This window comes from Cryptotermes secundus, unplaced genomic scaffold (genome assembly GCF_002891405.2).
Source record: "Cryptotermes secundus unplaced genomic scaffold, Csec_1.0 scaffold641, whole genome shotgun sequence".
Lineage (NCBI taxonomy): Eukaryota > Metazoa > Arthropoda > Insecta > Blattodea > Kalotermitidae > Cryptotermes > Cryptotermes secundus.
This window is the reverse complement of record NW_019720713.1, coordinates 932,335-953,271: the sequence shown is the minus strand read 5'-3', so window position 1 is coordinate 953,271 and position 20,937 is coordinate 932,335. Positions and strand designations below refer to the sequence as shown.

General features: G+C 41.0%; 1 protein-coding gene across 2 annotated transcripts in view; it reads left to right on the top strand.

The window, feature by feature from the left end:
* LOC111871992 (homeobox protein E60) overlaps positions 1 to 20,937 on the top strand; it is a 97,627-nt gene that overhangs the window by 40,214 nt on the left and 36,476 nt on the right. For both annotated transcript variants that reach the window (XR_002844155.2, XM_023865443.2), the window contains exon 2: positions 3,099 to 3,104. Coding sequence is in view for 1 of the 2 variants with exons in the window: in XM_023865443.2 (XP_023721211.1) it covers positions 3,099 to 3,104 (6 nt within the window). In the remaining variant the exon portion in view is untranslated. The remainder of the gene's footprint in view (positions 1 to 3,098; positions 3,105 to 20,937) is intronic.

Below are 20,937 nucleotides of genomic sequence, written 5' to 3'. Positions count from 1 at the left end.
GCTATACCTGTATTACCTCATACGTTTCCATGGCTTAGCGAATAATTTATTAAACCCAGGAATAGTTTTACCTTTATCTTATACATGCATAACAGCCTGCCGATGGATTTATGACGCGCAGTTTTGTAAGAAATATAACAATTTGCATTAGTTCGGGGGCCGGGAATGAATTTGCTTCTTTTCCAAGGACGAATTTCTGTGTGCTACTGGTTAATGCACTCCCATTGGAATACAAACTGAACTCATTCAAGAGGTCAGCCTACCCTGATCAGCTGGAAAGCTGTGCTAGCGGGAGCGTAAGGTCCTGGTATGGTCACATATACTAGATATAAAATAATAAGCTCATGCCTTACTAAGGTGCTTAGTCGCCGGGTTCCTGCCAGAGTAACCCGGATCCCAGGTCAGAGCTTGTGGGATCTATGGTGAAGGTTCATTTCTATGTTCACATGGGCCCCCTACTGATCACTATCCTCAGCCAGATCAATCCAGTCCATATCACTCCATCATATTTCTCTAAGATCAATTTTAATATTAATCTCCTTCCTGCGCGTAGGTATATCTATCTATCTATCTATCTATCTATCTATCTATCTATCTATCTATCTATCTATCTATCTATCTATCTATCTATCTATCTGTGTATGACTCTACAGCCGTTGTGGAACTTAGCAGTTTTTCAGTTTCTTAATCTATGCACAGAAATTAGGACCCCTTGGACGGGGATCAGTCAATCGAAAGGCCCATGTTTTTTTTTTGTTGTATTAAGTGGGTCCCTTGTCATCATGGTATGGTGCATCCTCAGGTTGCGCATGGAGGAGATGGCCTTCAGGTACGGAGGGTGGCTGCAGGGGTTGTCGTTGACAGCCGACAATAGGTGCTCCTCTACCTTGGATGTTGAGTTTAGGACTAACTTCTCACCTTAAGGAATAATGTTGTTACGAAATGTCAGTCGATCACGGAGGCCACGCGGTCTAAGGCATGAACCGTCTTCGCTTCCTCGAACGCTGATACCATAGGTTCGAATCCCACTTGAGGCATGGATGTCTATGTGCGTCTATTCTGTGTTCATGCTGTTCTGTGTGCAGGTAGCGATTTGTGTTATAGAACTTGAAGATGGATAATTGAAATGGGAAGATGTGAAGATTCTGAGAGGGCTACAGAGCCCAAGAGTAAGTAAGTAGCAAGAAGACAATAATAGAACGTACTCAGACTTTGCGATTTAGCCCTCTGAAAATTCAACGAAAGCAGCTAACAGCGCGAAGAAAGTCCCGTGTCTGCTACCGCTCTTTATATTAGCATTTACGTTTTGTGCACCCGGCCGAATGTAATGCGATTGCCTAACCGCCATGGAGTTCCGCCATCTGTAACTTGAAAAACTGGCTAAGTGCTTATGATTATAGTGACGACAATAGCGCTTAAATACATATATCGGCAATATTCGTGTCGAATTTGACCACATAGCCCATAGAATTAGAGCCTAAAAATTAAATCGAAATACTTTCTTAAAAGCACGTGTTGACAACCTAGGAGAATAAACAACATATGGTGTCCGTTAATGATAATAATATGAAATTTTCTCAATTGAATATTTGAAAACGTAATACTTATTATTAGGTACGTCCTGCAAGATGATTTCTCTGCAATAACCATAATGCAATATAATAGTGCTATTATAAACTATTCAATTTATGTTACTTATTTCACAAATTACGTACAATTTGCTCTCATTGTTGTGGGAATTTGAACAAAGAAAACATTAATGATTTTCCATCGACGAGAAAAATAGTATCCACACTTCGAACCCAGATAACCAGAGGCAAAGGGGATCACTTCAAACGCGTCCTGCATCTAAGAGAACACGCGTGTTCTCGTTCCCTGTCGCTTATAGTAATGATTATGGCAGTACGTACATGTGTGTATGTGTGTAAACCTCATATACACCCTTCTTAGATCTTGCCTCTGAATTGAGCGTGAGGAGAAATCTGCCAATAATTGGCAGGGCAGTGTTTGCAGCTGCATTACATGAAGGAGCCTGTGTTGTTACCCATACAGTCCCTACAATCCCCCTCAGTTAGTGGACTCGACCAAGTCCACTGCGCATTTCGCTGAGAGCGGACAGGTCTAAACATCCGAGCAGTATGTGTGTGTATGTGTATGTGTATGTGTATATAGCCTATATTTATATATATGGTCGTGTTGGTTTACATAGGTCTAGCATTATTACTGAATTATCTACCCAACTAGCCATTATCACTTCTTATCCAAAAAGCACTGGTATAAATTCAATATTGTGTGTTTTTTTTAATAGACCTAATATCCAAGTCAAATATTGTGCTTTTCGTTGAAGCCATCTGTGAAAAATGTACAGTGTCAATACACATCTAAAATAACATGTCCTCTTCGTGTTGCTGTTTGCTGGTTTGCGATTTGAGTGTCGTGTCATTTACATTTATTTGTATAAACAAAATGAAATACCAATGCTTCATTCGGCATTTCCTCCTCCCTCCATCTACCTTCCCCTGCCCTTCTACCTTCCCTCCCTCTACCTTCCCCTCCCCCCGAAATATTATTTAGTATACATATGAAAAGGAATCGTAATTTTAAAGTGTCTATGATGAGCTGACTTTTATTATATTGCGCCAATGGCGGCGTTATTTGTGTAAACGCTGTCTGTAGACAGGAATTAACAGATGTTCCTCTCTGAATATAAACGGGCAATCATTAATATTTATTCGGATGTTCTGATCCACGTATTCTCGTTGCGTCTCCTTGTTCGGATGAGACTTTAATGTTAGCATTTTGCTCCTTTGAACTTAAAATCTTACAACTGAGTAATTATTTAATCAAGCCAGAAAATAAAACGTTCCACTTATCCTTACATCTGATATATTTAATCGGTCAATTAATTTCGTCTTCGATCCATTCAACTTATACATTAAGCAAACTACTTCTTTTTAGCTAACAGATAAAGACGTGCAGCTGACATATCTATTTTACACACATAAACCTTTGCTCTCATTTCCGTTTATAATGCTTTGTTTATTCCATTCTTTCAGTTGCTCCATTAATGAAGTTTTGTTTTTCTCTTTTTATCGTAGGAAGAAGTAAGTAACTGCCATCTGCCGCCTCGCCAAGCAACTATAATTGTGATCCGCTCAACACAAACAGTGAGACCAAAAACAAAATTAATAACAGTCAGGAGTTGAAAGGATATTTTCTTGCATTTCATTTCATAGTTTGTTTCTTTTTACAGTTCTGCCTTTGTTATTATTAAAAGGAAGTTTAAATTTATATTTCTTATATTTTCAAAATTAATGTTTCGATTGTAACGCAGTGCATGTGATTCAGCGAGTCGAAATCAAAGAGAGAGACCCTTTTATTTTCAAAACTGTAGGGTGTTTCGTTTTCTGAGTGTAAGCGAAACAAATAGAACGTACATGTATGTTTATCACAGGTCTGTATAACCTTACAAAAACAAGGAAATTGTACTCAGTAGCTAATGATTATGTAGATCAGATATTAAACAGATTAATTAGAATATAATATTTACGGAGGTCTACAAGAAGAAATTCTGAGTAAGTGTGTTATGTTAGGCCGCGACATAGCTGAAGCGGTTAGTCGCTGGCTTCCCATCGCGGCAGCCCGGGTTCGATCCCGGTTCTGGTCAAGTGGGATTTGTGGTGGACAAAGTGGCGCTGGGACGGGTTTTCTCTGAGTACTTCGGTTTCCTCTGCCAATCTTCATTCCACCAAATTCTCCATAATCACCCGGGTCAGGGACAATAGGCCAATCAGTGGCCGCCGTACCGAGGGGACCCAGTTGGACTCCACCCACATTAAACGAAAAAGTGTGTTATATTTGTCGACCTCTGACTCAAATGTCGCGTGTTCAGTCCATGTTTTGAGGAATCGAGCTGATTGTAGCAGAAGCACAAATTTTCCGACTTCAGCTTATCCAAGAATACGCTCTTTGTTGGATATGAGGTCCTCACAGGCGTGACTACGAGGAGTATTCTATTTCAGGATGTGATGCCTTATAGTCCGGTAGAAATTCAGAGGACTTTTCTCAGGAATATACTGCTTCCAACTTCGCTAGGCTAGCGATCCTCAAGACAGGCAGCAAGAAGTGTGATCAGCAGGTAGGAAATCTGGTTCAGATGCAGGCCTGTAACTAGCTCCCTCTGGTCTCCTGTGCGGGCCAATGTGTGAATGTTTTCAAGGCACGGCTCTCGCTGCGGTTGCTGCATACAAATTTCCGGTTGCTTCCATGCCCCTGAAGATAGAGGAAGTTTCTTCGGAACTTCCGTGAATTTCTACTGGACTACACGGCGTCAAGTCCAAGAAGATACTATTCTTCAAAGCACTTCTACTTAACCTTTTAAAGACTGTCAAAGTGTTATATTACGATCGACGGTCAGTCGGCCAGTCTGTCTTGTTGTCAAAGCCCCATATAGGGCCCATAACTGGATTTCTGTTACTGTCAGACAGCTGCGGGTTTGAAAAAAGTCGTCTTCTGGGTTTTGGCGCCGTGTATTCTTCGTTTTGGCTGACGTTTCGGAGGAACGTATCGCCTCCATCTTCAGAGCAGGCGAATGTCTTGTGAATGCAGAGACCTCTCTGCATTCATAAGACATTCACCTGCTCTGAAGATGGAGGCGATACGTTCCTCCGAAACGTCAGCCAAAACGAAGAATACACGGCGCCAAAACCCAGAAGACGACTTTCTTCATAGTCATCGCCGTGAAAACCTCAAAACTTACACAGCTGCGGGTTTGTTGATATTTAGCGCCCTCTCTGATGAGAGGTTGGGCCTGTCGTGTACAGTTGCTTCTGGTCCTCGCCAGCGCAGTTATTACCGGACTCGAGTCCAGCGGGACTCATGAGTGTATTTTACTCCCTCAGATTTGAGACTCCCCCAACCTGTAGGACCACGTCCCCGTATTTATGTTCCCCAGGATCAGGGTGGCCCTGTTATACCCCCAGGCATTGGTTCCCTTATCATCGCGTCCTACGACTTCCAGGGTTGCGGTGAAGGTATTCGAACCCGACTCCACACGGGCTTTAAAGAATAAATTTCGTCTAAATAATACATGAAGATTCAGTTCGTACCTCACAGGAAACACATTACGTCTCCGCTACAAAGTCCAACCGATTAGTGCTGTTTCGGGAAAGGGTCGCAGTTTATTGTGAGGCCCATACGGAACACATAAATACAGTGTGTGGGCAGAGTCTTAGTGTGCTAAAGTAGGTTGCATATAGGGCTTTAAGGTTAACCTCCCCTGGACATTTCGAAACACAATCAGATCTACAGCAAGTCAGATCCCGAAAACAGCAAACATCTGAGATATAAGTATCTCTGAGGCTTGTTCAATGGTGGAGCCTTATCCGTTAAAATATGCCACTTGAAAAGATTTCGCAATTTTGCTCGAGCCAACATGACAAAAGAATAGGACAGAATTTCAAAAGAGGCCTGCTACATAATCTATTTATAAATAAAAAAACTACAGCAAGAGAGCGGTAAAATATCGGTTTCAAGATTATAGAGACATTCGTCAGATATGGATATTAGCACCACTGGTCAAGAAATTCGCAGCACTTTATGAAAGCTGAAGTTTCCGCATGATGTTCAAATGAACAGGCCATTCAACCATACACTAATGCAGTCACTGTCCCCTTAATGTCCAACTTTGACTTGCCCCTCTCCACCTTCGCCTGTGTCTGTTCACTTCTTATTGTTCAACTAAAAATATTTGCATTTTCCATCTGTACCCTGCGAGCTACCATGTCCCAAAATTTTATGATCCTTGATTTGGCCATTCTAATAATAGCTGGTAAAAGTGTATTCTTTTTTTCGCTTAGTGGGGGTTGAAGTCCAACTGGGTTCATTCGGCACGGCGGCCTCTGATTGGCCTATTGTAACCTGCCCCGGGTGATTATGATGATGGAGAATTTGGCGGAATAAAGATTGGCAGGGGAAACCGAAGTACTCGGAGAAAACCCGCCCCAGCGTCACTTTGTCCACCACAAATCCCATTTGACCAGACCCGGGATCGAACCCGGATCGCCGCGGTGGGAAGCCAGCGACTAATCACTTGAGCTACGGCACGGCCTAATAGTAAAATTGTAAGTCATGAAGCTCCTCCTCAAGAAATTGTCTCCATTCTCTAGCTACTTCCTCTCTCTTAGATCCAAATATCCTCTCCAATTAGTCTATTCTAAAAACGTCCATAACCTGCTCTTCTCTTTGTGTGTGAGCGATCACACGTTTCCAGATTCTCCTCTGAGAACGAACGGAGACATAACGAAACGTACAGTATAATACTCCGGGAGATGTGCAACTTTTAACAGATTTATTCTTATGCAACAGTTGTTTTCCATTGTACGTACCGTCGCGTTCTGGCCGAAGAAACACTCTGACGTGTTTCATACCCACATAAACAACAAACAAAATCATACCTTTGCATTCCAATTTCTTAAGTTTTAATTGCTTTAGACACGAGACTGGAAGATGATAGACTGTGAAATAAACAGTCGCAAATATTCTCTAAAAATATTTTTTTCTTACTTCGTTCGTGAATATAATTTCAAGTTATTACATATATTTTCTTTCCAAAATATTTGGAAATGTCCACATTCTCAAAGAACTTCAAATCGTTCATAGAGGGGTACAACATGGCTTAATCATATCCACCTCTCACCTAGAGTGTATACGGGAAGATAATATTGTTTCGTATCGACACGTTGCTAGTAAGCCCAGCAACATACACGCAAGTAACAACAGAACAACGGGATTATGCAACCTGTTTCTAAGCAACGGCTCGGTAAGCACGCTCCGGCGGAAAAGAACACGCACGCAACAATAGAAAAACAAAGTTTTCGATGTGGTCCGCGCCGACGATTTAACTTGAAGACAATTAAGAGGGCGCTACTTAAGGACTATGACCTCAAGGGTTCAGTTGGCAAAAATAAAATCTGTGGTCTTGATCCTCAAGAGACTTGACGCCAAGACGTACTGAGTGGCGGTAAACCGTCGCTCGTAAAGTAACATTTACTTTCACTTTGACCAGTTCAGTTGGGGGATATTCGCTGGACAATAACATCGTGAGCACAGAAGCTTGAAAATATTCATTGTTAAAATCCATTACCAGGATACGACTACTGTGCTGTAGTGAGAAGACGAGTGTGTGAATTAGCGGGAGAGCTTTACAATCACTTGCAGTCACGATTTATAAAAGTTCAATAAATCCTGTTATCAATCCAAACCCCTCCTATAGTCATTCACATACGTGATAATATTAAAATTAATCTCAAATACATTTTATTTGGAGGTGTGGACTAGATACTTATTGCTTAGAGTAGAATCCAGTGCCAAGTTCTTAACACGGAAATAATACTTCAGTTTCCATATAAGACGGGGAATTTCTTGAGTAGCTGAGCGACTTTTAGTCTCTCAGAAAAAGTTCTCTTTGAAGGAGTTAAGTAACTGTTCCGGCCAAACATAACCTTCTTGGATTTACTATTCCAGAATCAATTAGTGAACACTCTTATTTGAAGTGGCAGTGTTAGGCGATTCATTATATCAGATTGTTCATACCTTGTTTCCTCGCTTCTGATACTCAAGAAGATACGAAACAAGAGATTTTCCCGAGCCAAACAAGTGTCAGCATTGCCCTCTGGTGCCAAGATCCAGAGACGCTTCAAATTAATGACTTAAGAACAAACAACGGGTAGTAGGAAGAGGGAAGGGGTGAAAGGCAGCCAGGGGGTCAAGAAGGAAAGCAGAGGGCGCCAAACGGCAAACGTTGCCGGTGGTGAAGGGTAGAGAGTTCTTGGGTATTCGGGAGAAGGAAACGTTGCATCATTTATCACCTCCTTGAGCTTCCTCTTGCTTAATTATCTCTTCCACTTAAGAGGTTCCAAGAGAAAACCTTCTCTATCTCTCTCAGTTGAAGCCATTACGAGAATGTGCCTTCCAAATTATTTCACTTTACAACGCATCACCGCTAGCAAAGTAACTATGGAGTTAGCTAAGGGCTAATATTCAAGAGCAGTTAGTTCAGTAGACATGACTTCTCTTGGACTGAGGACCATACGAAATTGTTCGGTCTCCCTAACTTGCAAACTTAAAGCAAGCACGCACAAAATTAACCCTTCAAAGACGAAATTTCTTCTAAATTATATATAAAAATTCAGTTCGTACCTCACATGAAACACATAACGTCCCCGCTACAAAGCCCAACCGGTTAATTCCGTTTAGGGAAATAGTCGCTTTTTATTGTGAGAACCATACGGAACACAAACTCTGTGGGCTGAATGCAGAGTTTTAGTATGTTAAAAGAGGTGGTACATATACTAACCACAGGTCTTTAAAGTGTTAATCAAATACAATACCATATAATAAAGGAGTCTCTAATATAATAAACTCTCCATCATTCGGGGCAGATAGGAAATTAATTTACTCTGATGATGAGTAAAAGAAACCTGTAACTAACTTTTGAAATGGGGTTTATAAAACGACACATACACGTATATACATAAGTTTATTTTACTCAACGCTATCAGTAGAAACATGAATGTGTTTTCTGGGAAGTCTCTGTGATGTTTTCAAGCTTAAAGAAAATAAAACAAACAACGAAAGCTCTAATTTCCAAATTCATATTCAAAGGCGAAATAAATTTACATTCCTTTTGTACTTGTTCCTTTTTAAAAATCAATTTCACATGAAGTTAACTTCTGACACTTACCTCGCCAGTCAGTTTTCTGAGTAAAACTCGAGGATAATACGCAGCACGTATAATCGGGAGTCTACTNTCCGAAACGTCGGCCAAAACGAAGAATACACGGTGCCTAAACCCAGAAGACAACTTTCTTCAAATTTGTATATCTCTTTAAAGACAATTGGCGAGTAAGCTACAAGATGGCAGCACAGGTAACATTCATGTGCTCTGCAGTTTGAAAACCCGCCCTCGTAGTCCTCAGTTACCACATTTCACAGTGCAATTCAGGTAATCTTTGCCCAGCATAAACATGTGTAAACATGTGTAACCGACACCTTGGAACAGCGTCCTTCTCGAGAAGCCAGATGGGAAGTTGCGACCCTCAGTTTGAGGAACCATGTGTTAGGCGATTCTACGTAAGAATAAACACATTACTTTCCTCCTTACAAACCTACGTATTTAAGAGACAAATATATTTTCATTATATATAAACTATGAAGGGCACTGAGTACTGGAAAGAAAACGCATTTGCCATTACCACATTACAGCACAATGGCATTGCGTCGCGCGACCACATTTCAAACTGTACACAACCCAGCACCTTCATTTGCTCATTTAAATTATTGTGTGACGTTACATGGTATGATGGACGTCACCTGTTAACAAGATAACTGCTGCGGTGAGCAATGACTTATATACTTAAGCTAATATCCTAGGTTTTGACATGAAAAGTAGTACTTTGCTTTCAACAAGCGCAGTTCATCTGGTATTTGTGGTAATCCTTATTTAAACAAGATCCTTCAAATTAGTGACCTTTATGTTCCCCAGGTTCTTGAAGAGGAAGAAAAATCCTAATTATATACTATTAAGACAGTGGCAGAAATTGGCATTAATTTTGGAATCACAGAAGTACTTATTTGTTTTGAAAGAGAAAAGGGCTCAGATGTGAAAGTGTTCCGTTTCCATCCTGTGTGTATGTGTATAAAAAATTGCTTTCTGTCTTCTATTTTAAATACTTGTATCGGAGTCTTTCTTGATAATCTAGCAGTCCTTACCTTCATGGGACCTAAAGTTTCATTGGAGCACGCGGTAGCGTAGTTGCTTCAGGAACAGTACTACAAGCTTGAAGGTCAAGGGTTCCATTCACTATGAGATCATTGGATTTTATAATAGACTTAATCCTTCCGGCCCGCACTATGGCCCTAGGGACGACTAAGCCTCTAAAAAGAAATGAGTACCAGGAATCTTCCTGAGGGTAAAAGGCGGCGGGCCTGTATGGCTGACAACCTCACCGTCATCTGTGAGCCATTTGTCTAGAAAATGTGGGAGCCTCGACCTCTCACAACCCTATAGGTCTCCACGGCCTGTTTTTGGGATAGCCTTACATTTTAGTCGGTCACAGTAGCCGAGCAGACTAAGGTATGTACTGTCTTCGCTCGCTCGGAAGCCGGGATTGTGGGTTCGAATCCCACACAAGGCATGGATGTTTGGTATGTGTGTGTTTATTTTGAGTTTATATTGTCCTGTGTCTAGGTAGAGGTCCTGCAACGAGCTAATCACTCGTCCAAGAAGTCCTGCCCGTCTGCAAATTGATCATGAAACTGAAAAATGAATGAGAGACAAGGACCCAAGGCGGGTGTAGAGGCAGAGAAAAAAATCATTACTTATGCGCAAGGGCGATCCACTTGATCATATCCGGAGCCAGAGTAACCCAATGCGTACCCTAACAACACCATTCCTTAAAGAGACTTCATAAAACTGTCCTCTCATCTACATCTGGGTCTTGAAATTGGTCTCTTTCTTTCAGTTTCTCCGATCGACATGTTATAGGCATTTCTTAAATCTCCTATGTTACATGCTCCGCCTATCTGTTCTTTCTTGATTTGATCACATCAATACTATTTGGTGAGGAGTAAAAATTATGATTATTACTATGCAGTTTGATGGAGCTCTCAGAAATGCTCAATCTGTGTTCATCCCTTAACATTTTAAAGCCCAGTGATTATTATATGTACCACCTACTTTAAGACACTAAAACTGTTGCATTCTACACATTTAGCGTTGTGTGTGTTTCGTATGGTCCTCACAGTAAACTACGACTCTTTCCTTGAACATCCTTAGCCGGCTGGACTTTGTAGCGGAGACTAATGTGTTTCCTGTGAGGTACGAACCGAAATTTTATATAATAAGAAATGTAGGAGTAGTTCACGACTCCCAGAGTCGTGATAGAGAAAAATATGGTCATGTTTTCGGCGGCGCCCGGAACCATGAATGACTGTGCTGACAAGACCCAGCAGCAATCTCTCCTACCCGACTACAGGTTAGATATCGAATTTGCTGAGAGATCGGGAACTAGCATCTTGAATTTTGAGCCATGAAGATGAATTTGAAGAAATATACTATAATTGCCTAAACCATCGACATCCCATACAGGACGGCACAGCGGCAATCTTCTCCTTCATGAGGTGTTGGGTTCGGATCTCGGCCGTGATACCGGTTATGCTTACTGAATTATTTCGTGCTTCTTCTAAGTATCTCCATGAAATTATCAGGAAAGTACATTGATTAGACTACTGACGTTTCTTTCACAATCCTTTCCCATCCATTTCTCACCCAATCATTTGACGATCTGTAATCCGGACACTGACAGGGTCATAAATTAATGTACAAATAAGAAGCCCCATGGTAAAAGCAAATCAATCCCTGTTACAGGGCGTGGAGGCCGATAGGGCTGTGAGACATCGAGGTTCCCACATTTTTGAGACATTCAGATCACAGATGGCGGTGTGGTTGTCAATCTTACGTGCCGGAAGCATTTTAATCTGAAGAGGATCCTGGTGCTATTTTCTGTTAGTAGCTGAGTCGGCCCCAGGGCCATAGTGGGCGGGAAGGACTAGGTAAATTGAAAAATATAATGGCCTCATCGGGAATGGAACTCTCGACCTTCCGGCTTGTAGCACAGTTCCACACTACGCTACCGCGTGCACCTCAGGGAGGGTTTCTATATCTGTAAGAAAGGCAAAGGTAAAGTTGTCCCTGTGTTTAACTACTTAAGCACTACGCCGTGAAGGCGTATGAGGAGTGGATGTATAGATCCACATTTTCTTGACTTTGATACTAGCTGGAGGTGAGTGGTCAGCTTCTTACCCTGGCCTCTTTAACCCCGGGGAAAGAGCCCCCGGTACCCATTGCATAGGAGGTTTGGTGGACCCCAGAACCCGTCTGTACGATTTGGAGAAAAGAAAATTCTTTACCCTACCGGGACTCGAACTACGACCTCTTGGTTATCCAGCCCGTAGCCAGTCACTATACTGACTGCGCCACCCCTGCTCCTACATCTGTAAAAAATTATCGTAATTTTACTAGTGGCGATAAGAGCTTTGAAAAGGAATGTCTTTATTTCTTCAAGTAAAATTATTATTATTAAATTCATTTGTAATGAAGGAGTAGAAATGTAAGAAATAAAACCAGTATACATGTGCCTACTGTGCTGGAGTGCTGCAGCCTTAATGTCGGTGCTATAGCTCAGACTGCATCAGTGTTGTCCTTGTGCCCCACCAGTACTGGTCATTATGGCGTCATGACTACTGCAACTGCAGGCCGGTAAATAAAGCATTCTGCTTCCCTGTGACTTTCTTACTGCTGAAAGGTTGAGTGAAGGCGTGTGCACTTCGCTACAACAGAAATTAGCCGTCCATACAGGAGCCTGTGATAGTGCTGCAAGACTGAACCCTTTGCGCTGAACATAAGAAAGTATGTCTCGTGTTACTTCGTTTACTGGACTAACATCTTAATAACTCTTTTCAATTTTATGTATAATAACACATGTGATTCGGATAATGCTTGCTACCATTAAGACCAGGACCTTTTGTCCTTTTATCTACTGTCTAGAAACTTAGAATTTACAATATACAAAACTAAACTTTTGCCTGCGGTTTTGTGTGGGTGTGAAATTTGGTCTCTAACATTAAGGGAGGAACATAGACTGAAGGTGTCTGAGAACAGGGTGTTGAGGAGCATATTTGGACCGAAGAGAGAAGTGATAGGAGGTTGGAAAAAACTGCATAATGATGAAGTCAATGACGGTTAGATTATTGGGAATGTAGCACGCATAGAAAAGGAAATTAATGTATATGGGATTTTGGTGGGAAAGGCAGAAGGGAAGAGACAGTAGAAAGACCCAGACATGCAATGGCAACAGCTCCAAGATCACAGTCCCGCGAAGACAGATGCTTGGTAAGGAGCCCGTTGCCAGGCATGCGTACAAGAATACGCGGCAATAACAGACATCCGGTGCTAGGCAACGGAGCTGTAAACAGGCATGAGCAATAGAATAAAAGTGTTTTCTATGTGGCCCGTGCCACTACTATATAAGAGAGTCAGTTGTCGGTAGGATATAGCCACGGAAATTTAGTAGCTGAAGAAGAATTAGAAGTCAGTCTGAGAAGACTTAGTGTGTGATTAGGTGAATTAGTCACAGTGAGAGTGTTTTACTTCCGTTACCGGAGTACAACTAATAAGAAGGTGAATACTAGTGTGTGTGTGTGTGTGTGTGTGTGTGTAATGGTGAACTGTAAATTATGTAAAACAGCGATAGCGATCTATTGCTTTTAAGTACGATCTGACTGTGTGAGGTGTTAATAAATCCAATCATCCAGTCCAACCTCCATCTAGAGTCACTAATACACGTGACAATATTTAGCTGAATTTTGTAGAGACCGGATGGGATGGTATGGACTGGATTGATCTGGTCCAGTATAGGGATCAGTGGGGGGTTCTTGTGAGTACGGTAATGGACTTTTGGGTTCCATAAAATATTGGAACATTCTTGAGTAGCTGTACAACTGGCGACTTATCAAGAAGCTCTATGGAGTTAGTTAACGTACGATATCGTAAAATAAACTCGATCGATAATTGTGACTGCTTTTGCCGAACGAATACCCCTATGAATGGCATTTGAATATAGAAATATGTAGGGTCGCCAATTACATTAAACTAAACAGATAACGCCTAAGGTAATTTAATAGTTTTCTAATAATTTTTAAATTTAAGGCTCAGTTAATTTATATTACCAGAAGCTGACATGGAGCTACTTAATCCCAGATACATCATTGTCAAAACGTTGCTATTTACAGGCCATTAGAAGTGAAATATTGAACTCAATATTGGCGATCTGTAGTAAGACAAGGAGAGTCCGTTTATTAGAAATATCGGAGAATTGATTTCAACTTCGTTGCAATTGGTGACAGAACATTGTCACGCAACTGCAAGCTGTGGCACTAGTTGGGAAATCACAAAAGAAAAGAAACCAGTTTTATTCCGTTTTTAACATTTCACTCAATTATTCTTCAATTTATATTTATTTAGCGTATAACCAATCTGATAAAAGCAGCCAAAGATAAATTCTCGAATATGTAGCCTTCAAGGGTATAATTAGCGGTTTGAATGGAAAATTTAAATTAAATAAAACCTGTCGCTTAATTTCATAGAAATATTGGTGGAAACATAATACTTTTGACTAGTGACTTCAATTAATTTGTGGGAAGGATTTGTTTCTGTTTACCTGTATTTCTGGTAATGACTGCAACAGTTCTGCTTATACTCCATTATTTATTTCGTCTTCTATCTACTAGTCTCAAGATTAGAAACACGCAAGAACTACAAAATTTACAGTAGTTCCATGTTTTTCTCATCCTAAGGGAAGGACATGGCTCCAGGGAATCTGGAAACAAAGTCTGGGGGAGTGGATGTAGCAGCATATTTTCAAGATTTGTAATTGTCTCCAAATATTACTAGGATGATGAAATCAAGGTTAAGATGGGCGAGATGAGAATAGTTACAAAAGCATTTTCGTAAAATATTAAGAGAAGAGCTCATTTAGTTGGGAGGCGTAAAAAAGGTAAAGCTATCCCTATAACAGGCCGTGGAGACCCATAAGGTTGTGATACGTCGAGGTTTCAACATTTATCTAGACAATCGGCTCACAGATGGCGGTGAGGTCTTACGCTTTAGCCACACTTTACCCCCAGGAAGATTCCTGGTACTCATTTCTGTTAGAGGCTAAGTCAACCCCAGGGCCATAGTGCGGCTGGAAGGATTAGGTGGAATGAAAAATCAAATGACCTCATCGGGAATCTAACCCGCGACCTTACAGCTTGTAGCATAGTGCCTCATCCAACTACGTTACAGCGTGTCCCAACGAGACATTGCTGTAGCGACCATTATTTTGTAAAACCGGACTCTCCCTTCATGGGGTTCAGTCAGTCTCATTTCTGGAAGTGCTCACGCTAGAAAATCAGGTCATCCCTTTTACTAAACACAGCATCATGAAGGAGAAGAAGACGTGTGCAAGAAACATTCCACTAATTTCTACCTCAGCAATAGGCTGAGGCAATGGGTTAGCTTAAAGTTCCAGCCGCTTTACCCCTCGTTAAGGAGGGTCTATTTCGAATCTGATAGTATGTTATGTGGACAGCATTACTAGTCCTGACATAGCGGTATGGGAAAAGATGTCCAAATTTCCTGTTTGAATTCAACCTTGACAGTTCGACTGATAGGTAGTCACTTAGTTGACTGAGCTGTCCGTTAATACACGTACAGTCCTTATGTGGCAAGCAAACCTTCCAAGGCTCCTAAACAAACATGTAACGACAAGAAACCATTATTAACTGAGGACTAGAAATTAGTTTACATACATGAAAGTGAAACAGTTTGAAGAGCTGTATCACTCCGATTTCTACGAAGCAGAAGCAAAGGTCTGATGTAGATTGTTCTTCAGTATAATTTAGTTAAATAGCCTGTTCAAAAGCCAAGGACTCGGTCTGTCGCCGTTGCGAAGATGTACTAATTCGAAGGCAAGAGCTGCACAACTGCTACCGCGCGGACGCTAGCTGCACTAATGACAAAACACGGTCGACAAGGCGCATAAATAATGACAACGCGCTAGCGGACCAGTGGCGCAGTCTATCGGGAGGACGTGAAAGCAGGAGCAGTATTAAAAATGATTGTCTAAGCGGTAATTGACATGACGGCAGACTTCAAGAAATGCTCCTGCAGGTACAGCTGCCACAACCAACATGTTTCTGGTAATTCACTTGCGATCATACTAATCGGTCACTTCGCGTAAGTCAGTTGATGAGATCTGCTAAAATAATGAAATATGAAAATAATGAAACATGAAATTCAAGATAAGGCATAAATAATTCCCATGAGTGCCTGTTTTCAAGCACCTTCAACATATTTTCTCGACATGTGTTCAGAATTGAACTCCCACACAATACCAGAGTTGATATTTTAGTTTATATAAAATTATTTTAATCTTTAAGCTTTTTATAATAATATTTTCTTTGATGTGTCACCGTGTAGTCCAGTATAAATTCACAGAATCTTCGGAGAAGCATTTTGAGCCTATCACAAGCGTCAAAGTGAAGCCAGCGATAGCTCTACTTGTTGTCTGGGTAGTGCAGGTTGTTGGTTTGGCTTACTCTTCAACCCTGAAGCTGGAGATAGAACGTTCTTCCGAAACGTTGGTTAACTACTACAAGGCAACATTGCATTGCATTCTAGGAGATACTATTCTTCGTAAATGCCACAATACAGAAACTTAAATTTTTTCCTAGGATGTGGAAAGCCAATTTCCTCTTGTGTAATGACGTCATAGCTACAACCTCTTTATTAACCATCACAACACAACAAATATCAAGGTCAGTGCCCAGCTACGGCTCTGCTACATGTTTCAACTATCAATAGCCATAATCAGGCAAATACATGGTTAAACATATACACCACTGAACTGCAGTACTGTTAAACTATGTATCCAGTTTAACAGTACTGCAGTACTTCTACGTAAAATGTAAATAATTAGGGGACAATATTTCCTGAGAAGCTTATAGTAACTCAGCTAACCATGATTTCATGAAACTCGGAAGTTCGTTACTGGGTTTAGAAGAGCCTGCTCAAACCGCTCTACAATGTATGGGTCAACCATCATAAAGCATCCGTGGGCAATGACATGTGACGGGCGATGCTCAGAATATTTTGATAAGAACTCCGGTGGATAATGTCACTATATGCATATTATAGCAAAAAACATTTGAAATATTAAAGCAGGCTAAAGACAGCTTGAACTAAGAAATATTAACATTTGTTACTATGCCATCTGAAACGCTCCCCATTACACGTATAGTGTCTTGTTAAGTTTCCAGCGCTTCCCGTGTACGGTAAATTTCTTCGCGATTGAAAGGCGACGATTTTTATTGAGACTGAAATTTATTGTCGTCTTTTAACGAACTGTAGAAACATAAAATTCAGAATATACAAAACTATAATTCTGCCTGTGGTTCTGTATGGGTGTGATACTTGGTCTCTGATATTAAGGGAGGAACATAGACTGAGGGTGTTTGAGAACAGGGTGCTGAGGAGGATATTTGGACAAAAGAGGGATGAAGTGACAGGAGGTTGGAAAAAACTGCATAGTCAGGAGTTTCATATTTTGTACTCTTCTCCAAGTTTAATTAAAATGACCAAGTCTGGGTGATAAGATAGACGGAGTATGTAGCACGAGTGGGGGAGAAGCGGAATGCATATATATTTGTGAGAACGCCAGAAGGAAAGAGTACACTAGGAAGACCAAGGCGCAGGTGGGTGGATAATATTGAAATTGGTCCTAGAGAGATAGTATGGAATGATATGGATTGGATTGATCTGGCTCAGGATAGGGACCAGTGGAGGGCTCTTGTGAATACTGTAATGAACCTTCGGGTTCCATTAAATGCTGGGAAGTTCTTGAGTAGCGGCACAACTGATGGCTTCTGAAGAAAGGCTCGTCTCAATGAAGCTAGTAGTGAAACTACATTTTACTTTCCCGTTGTTTCTGAAACTCAGGATCATCTTCTACTCACCATCTCTCAATAGAAGTACCAGTACTATGCTCATTAGCCTTTTGTTCTACAAGTGAAAATTTATCGGTAAGTAAGATATAAAAGTTTCTGACGATTGTACACGTACATTAATACAAATATTAAATTTCTGGACATTTTCCATTGTCCTGTTTTTATTTAAATCACAGTTCTCTTTATATTTTAAAACACAACGTTTCAGAGATTGGAAATATAAGGAATCCACCCACATGTCTCTGATAGACCATCCGATCAGTCAACCCAGCTTCGAAACCTCTACCATCTGGAATCCCCGTTATGCCAGCATAAGTAAAAAATCTAAAATTCCGTCCAGTGTAGACTGAGTGGGAAAATTTTTCCTTCTTGCAAAGAAACCACACGGTAAATTTGTCTCTCCAGTGATAACTTTTATCTTGTTTGTTCGCGATTGCAGGGCCTAATACATGTAGATTTCTAATATTGTAATATTTTATCTTAGCTCTCGCAGATGATTTGTTCTGTGCTTATTTTGTATACCCTATCTTGTGTTGGTGAATGTGTCTGGAGAAAGGGGCTAGTTCTATTGATAGGGCCCAACTGAATAGGTTCCACTTGAAGACGGAGGCAGAATCGAGATTCCGAAATGTTTTTTAATATAAACAGGACGGTGTTTTAGATAAAAATACAGGCCAATAAATAATGCCCAAAAACATAATATTTGTAAGTTAGGTTTGAGCCTCCTTAGAGAAGTAAACGCTTTTAATACTTTGATGGTCATCAGAGGTCAAATCTGTTCTGTCTTGGACACTGGGTCCAAGATTTTGGATCCCTCTCGCGACGCCTATCTGCCAGCGATCTTCTGTGTAAAAGTGCGTAGGTAGGGACTTTGCGACGAGACTGTANGTGTTGCTACTACCGAAGACAGTCATTGGAGAGGATTCCAAGCCAGTTCCGTTCTACACCCATCGTCACAACCTGTATCTCCATGTTAGTTATTTAGTTATTTAGAGAGGGTGGGTTTCCCCATGCACCGCGACCAGTTTGATCTATTGTGCTTCCCTCTATGATATTCTACCAGTCTCTATACCCTACCGATAAATTGTGCGTACCATCAGTCCCGCCGAGCAAGCGAGTTCGGCCACTTGCTTAGCGGTGTCTATAATGCTTCCCCCATCTATCAGAGGCCTTAGAGACTATTGTTGGGCGGGAAAGGTCAGTGATCCCCTTTGGGGATATGAGTTTCTTTTACGTGCCGTAAAGTTACGACACGGGACACACAGCTTAAAGTCCTTCCCGGAGGACTTATTCCCTGAATTTTTCCACCCTTAAAAATTCGACGACCTCCGCCGGGTATTTGAACCCGCGTACTACGAGTCATGAGGTGGGAACTGTACCTCTAGACTACGGAGGTCGCTTACAGGAAGTGTAACCAAATGCCTAAAGCAGCCGTGTCAAACATGCGGCCCCCATTGCCACAAAGTGGGCCCCTCAACTTTTAGAACTAATTGATATTAAAATCAATATTAAAATTTTAGTAGAAATATTTTTTGTAAATAAAATTTTCCAACAGACCAGAAGACAAGAAGTCTCAGGCAGACATAAATTAGCAGGCTGCAGGAAATTCAATGTTTTGCTATTTCTAACATAATTTCTTGTGTAATCTCTCTATTTGCATATTGAAAAGTTGTTTGATACTTGTCAAAAATGACATTCTCTTGCTTTTTAAAACTGTAAGATATGTGACTTTAGGTAATTATATTGAAATTATTCATGAATAATAAATAGAATTAAATTTCCTTGTATAAAAATCTAATATATATTTCTATTTCGAAGTGCGGCCCTGGACTATTATTTATAGAGCTGAGGTGGCCCTCTGTACAAGTTGAGTTTGACATGCCTGTCCTAAAGCATTAACAGAATTAAAAACATCTTCACCCATGATAAAATGATATAAATGCCAGACAAGTTTCCATGCACTTTTCAACTACGTAATTAAATTCAAAATAGAAGATTTCTAAATGCACTTTTACTCTTGTTTACTATGGCTGTCCCTCAAAAGGCGTCTACACCTTGTCGTCGTGGTGGGGCTTACGTGACTCTGTGACCTGGAGAGCTATGCCGGCGGTAGTTTAAATACCGGTAGGGTCACCCATGCCGGAAAGACCAAAGGATAGAATCCAGACTAAGATAGATATCCTGATTCTCCAGATTAAGGGTTGGGCATGAGGCTACCAACCTCATCCTGTAAAAAGAAATTTGTTCAGAAACCTAACAACCATTCTCGGGTCATCATGCATGGCTCCATTCCTATGGCAGCACCCATTGGTTGTAGAGACTGGTTGCAGAGGAGACCAAGGCTCACCCAGGGCTGTAGCGCCGAGTGGTAGGTAGGTATTATGGTTGTATTTCCTATTATTTGAAGGTATTAAAGCAGTACTTCGAGGTGAACGCAGTGAGGTGAAACTCGTCTGGAAGAGATTAAGTTAGATACATTTCTTTAAAGCAAAAAGCCTCAAGGATATATTTTTGTACGAAACAATTAATATACAGTAATCAATACAGAGTTAAATGCATTTGACAGGCCGTGTAAACTATCCTGAAATATTCAATTCTCTTGGAATGAATTTTTTTTTTAAACAGCAAAATCCGATTCGCCCATCAAACATCTACAATTGAAGTAAATTTCCCTACCAAGAGAGAGTGCTGTAAATGCAGTGTACAAGAATATCTCTTACACGCGATAAATCTCATATCAGAGTAAGTAAAAAAGTAAAGCTATCCCTGTATCAGTCCGTGAAGGCGCATAAGGTTGTGAGACGTTGAGGGTCCCACATTATCTAGACAATCGGCTCAAAGATGGCGGTAAGGTTGTCAGCCTTACGCGTCGGCCGTGCTTTACTCCCCAGGAAAATTATTTAATTAATTCTTGGTACTCATTTCTGTTAGAGGCTGAGTGAACCCCAGGCCATATTGCGGCCGGAAGGGTTAGGTCAACTGAAAAAAATCCAATGACCTCATCGGGACTTGAACCCGCGACTTTCCGGCTTGTAGCATAACTCCTCAACCACTACGCTACCGCGTGCCAGGAATCCAGTATGTTATAACTCCCTGGTCAGTGTTTGCTGATGTCTGATCCATACACATCCTGAATGTACTATAGCAACGAGTTCGACCATTTGACTTTCAGTGAGCAGTAGACCACGCTATTCCCACCAGCCTATCTTAAATTACACATAACCTCAAAACTTCTCTATTCTGGGATTTCCTTCACGTGCAGGCGGGTTCGAATACCTCCACTGTAGCCCTGCGAGTCGTAGGAGGCGGCGAAAAGGGAATTCAATGCCT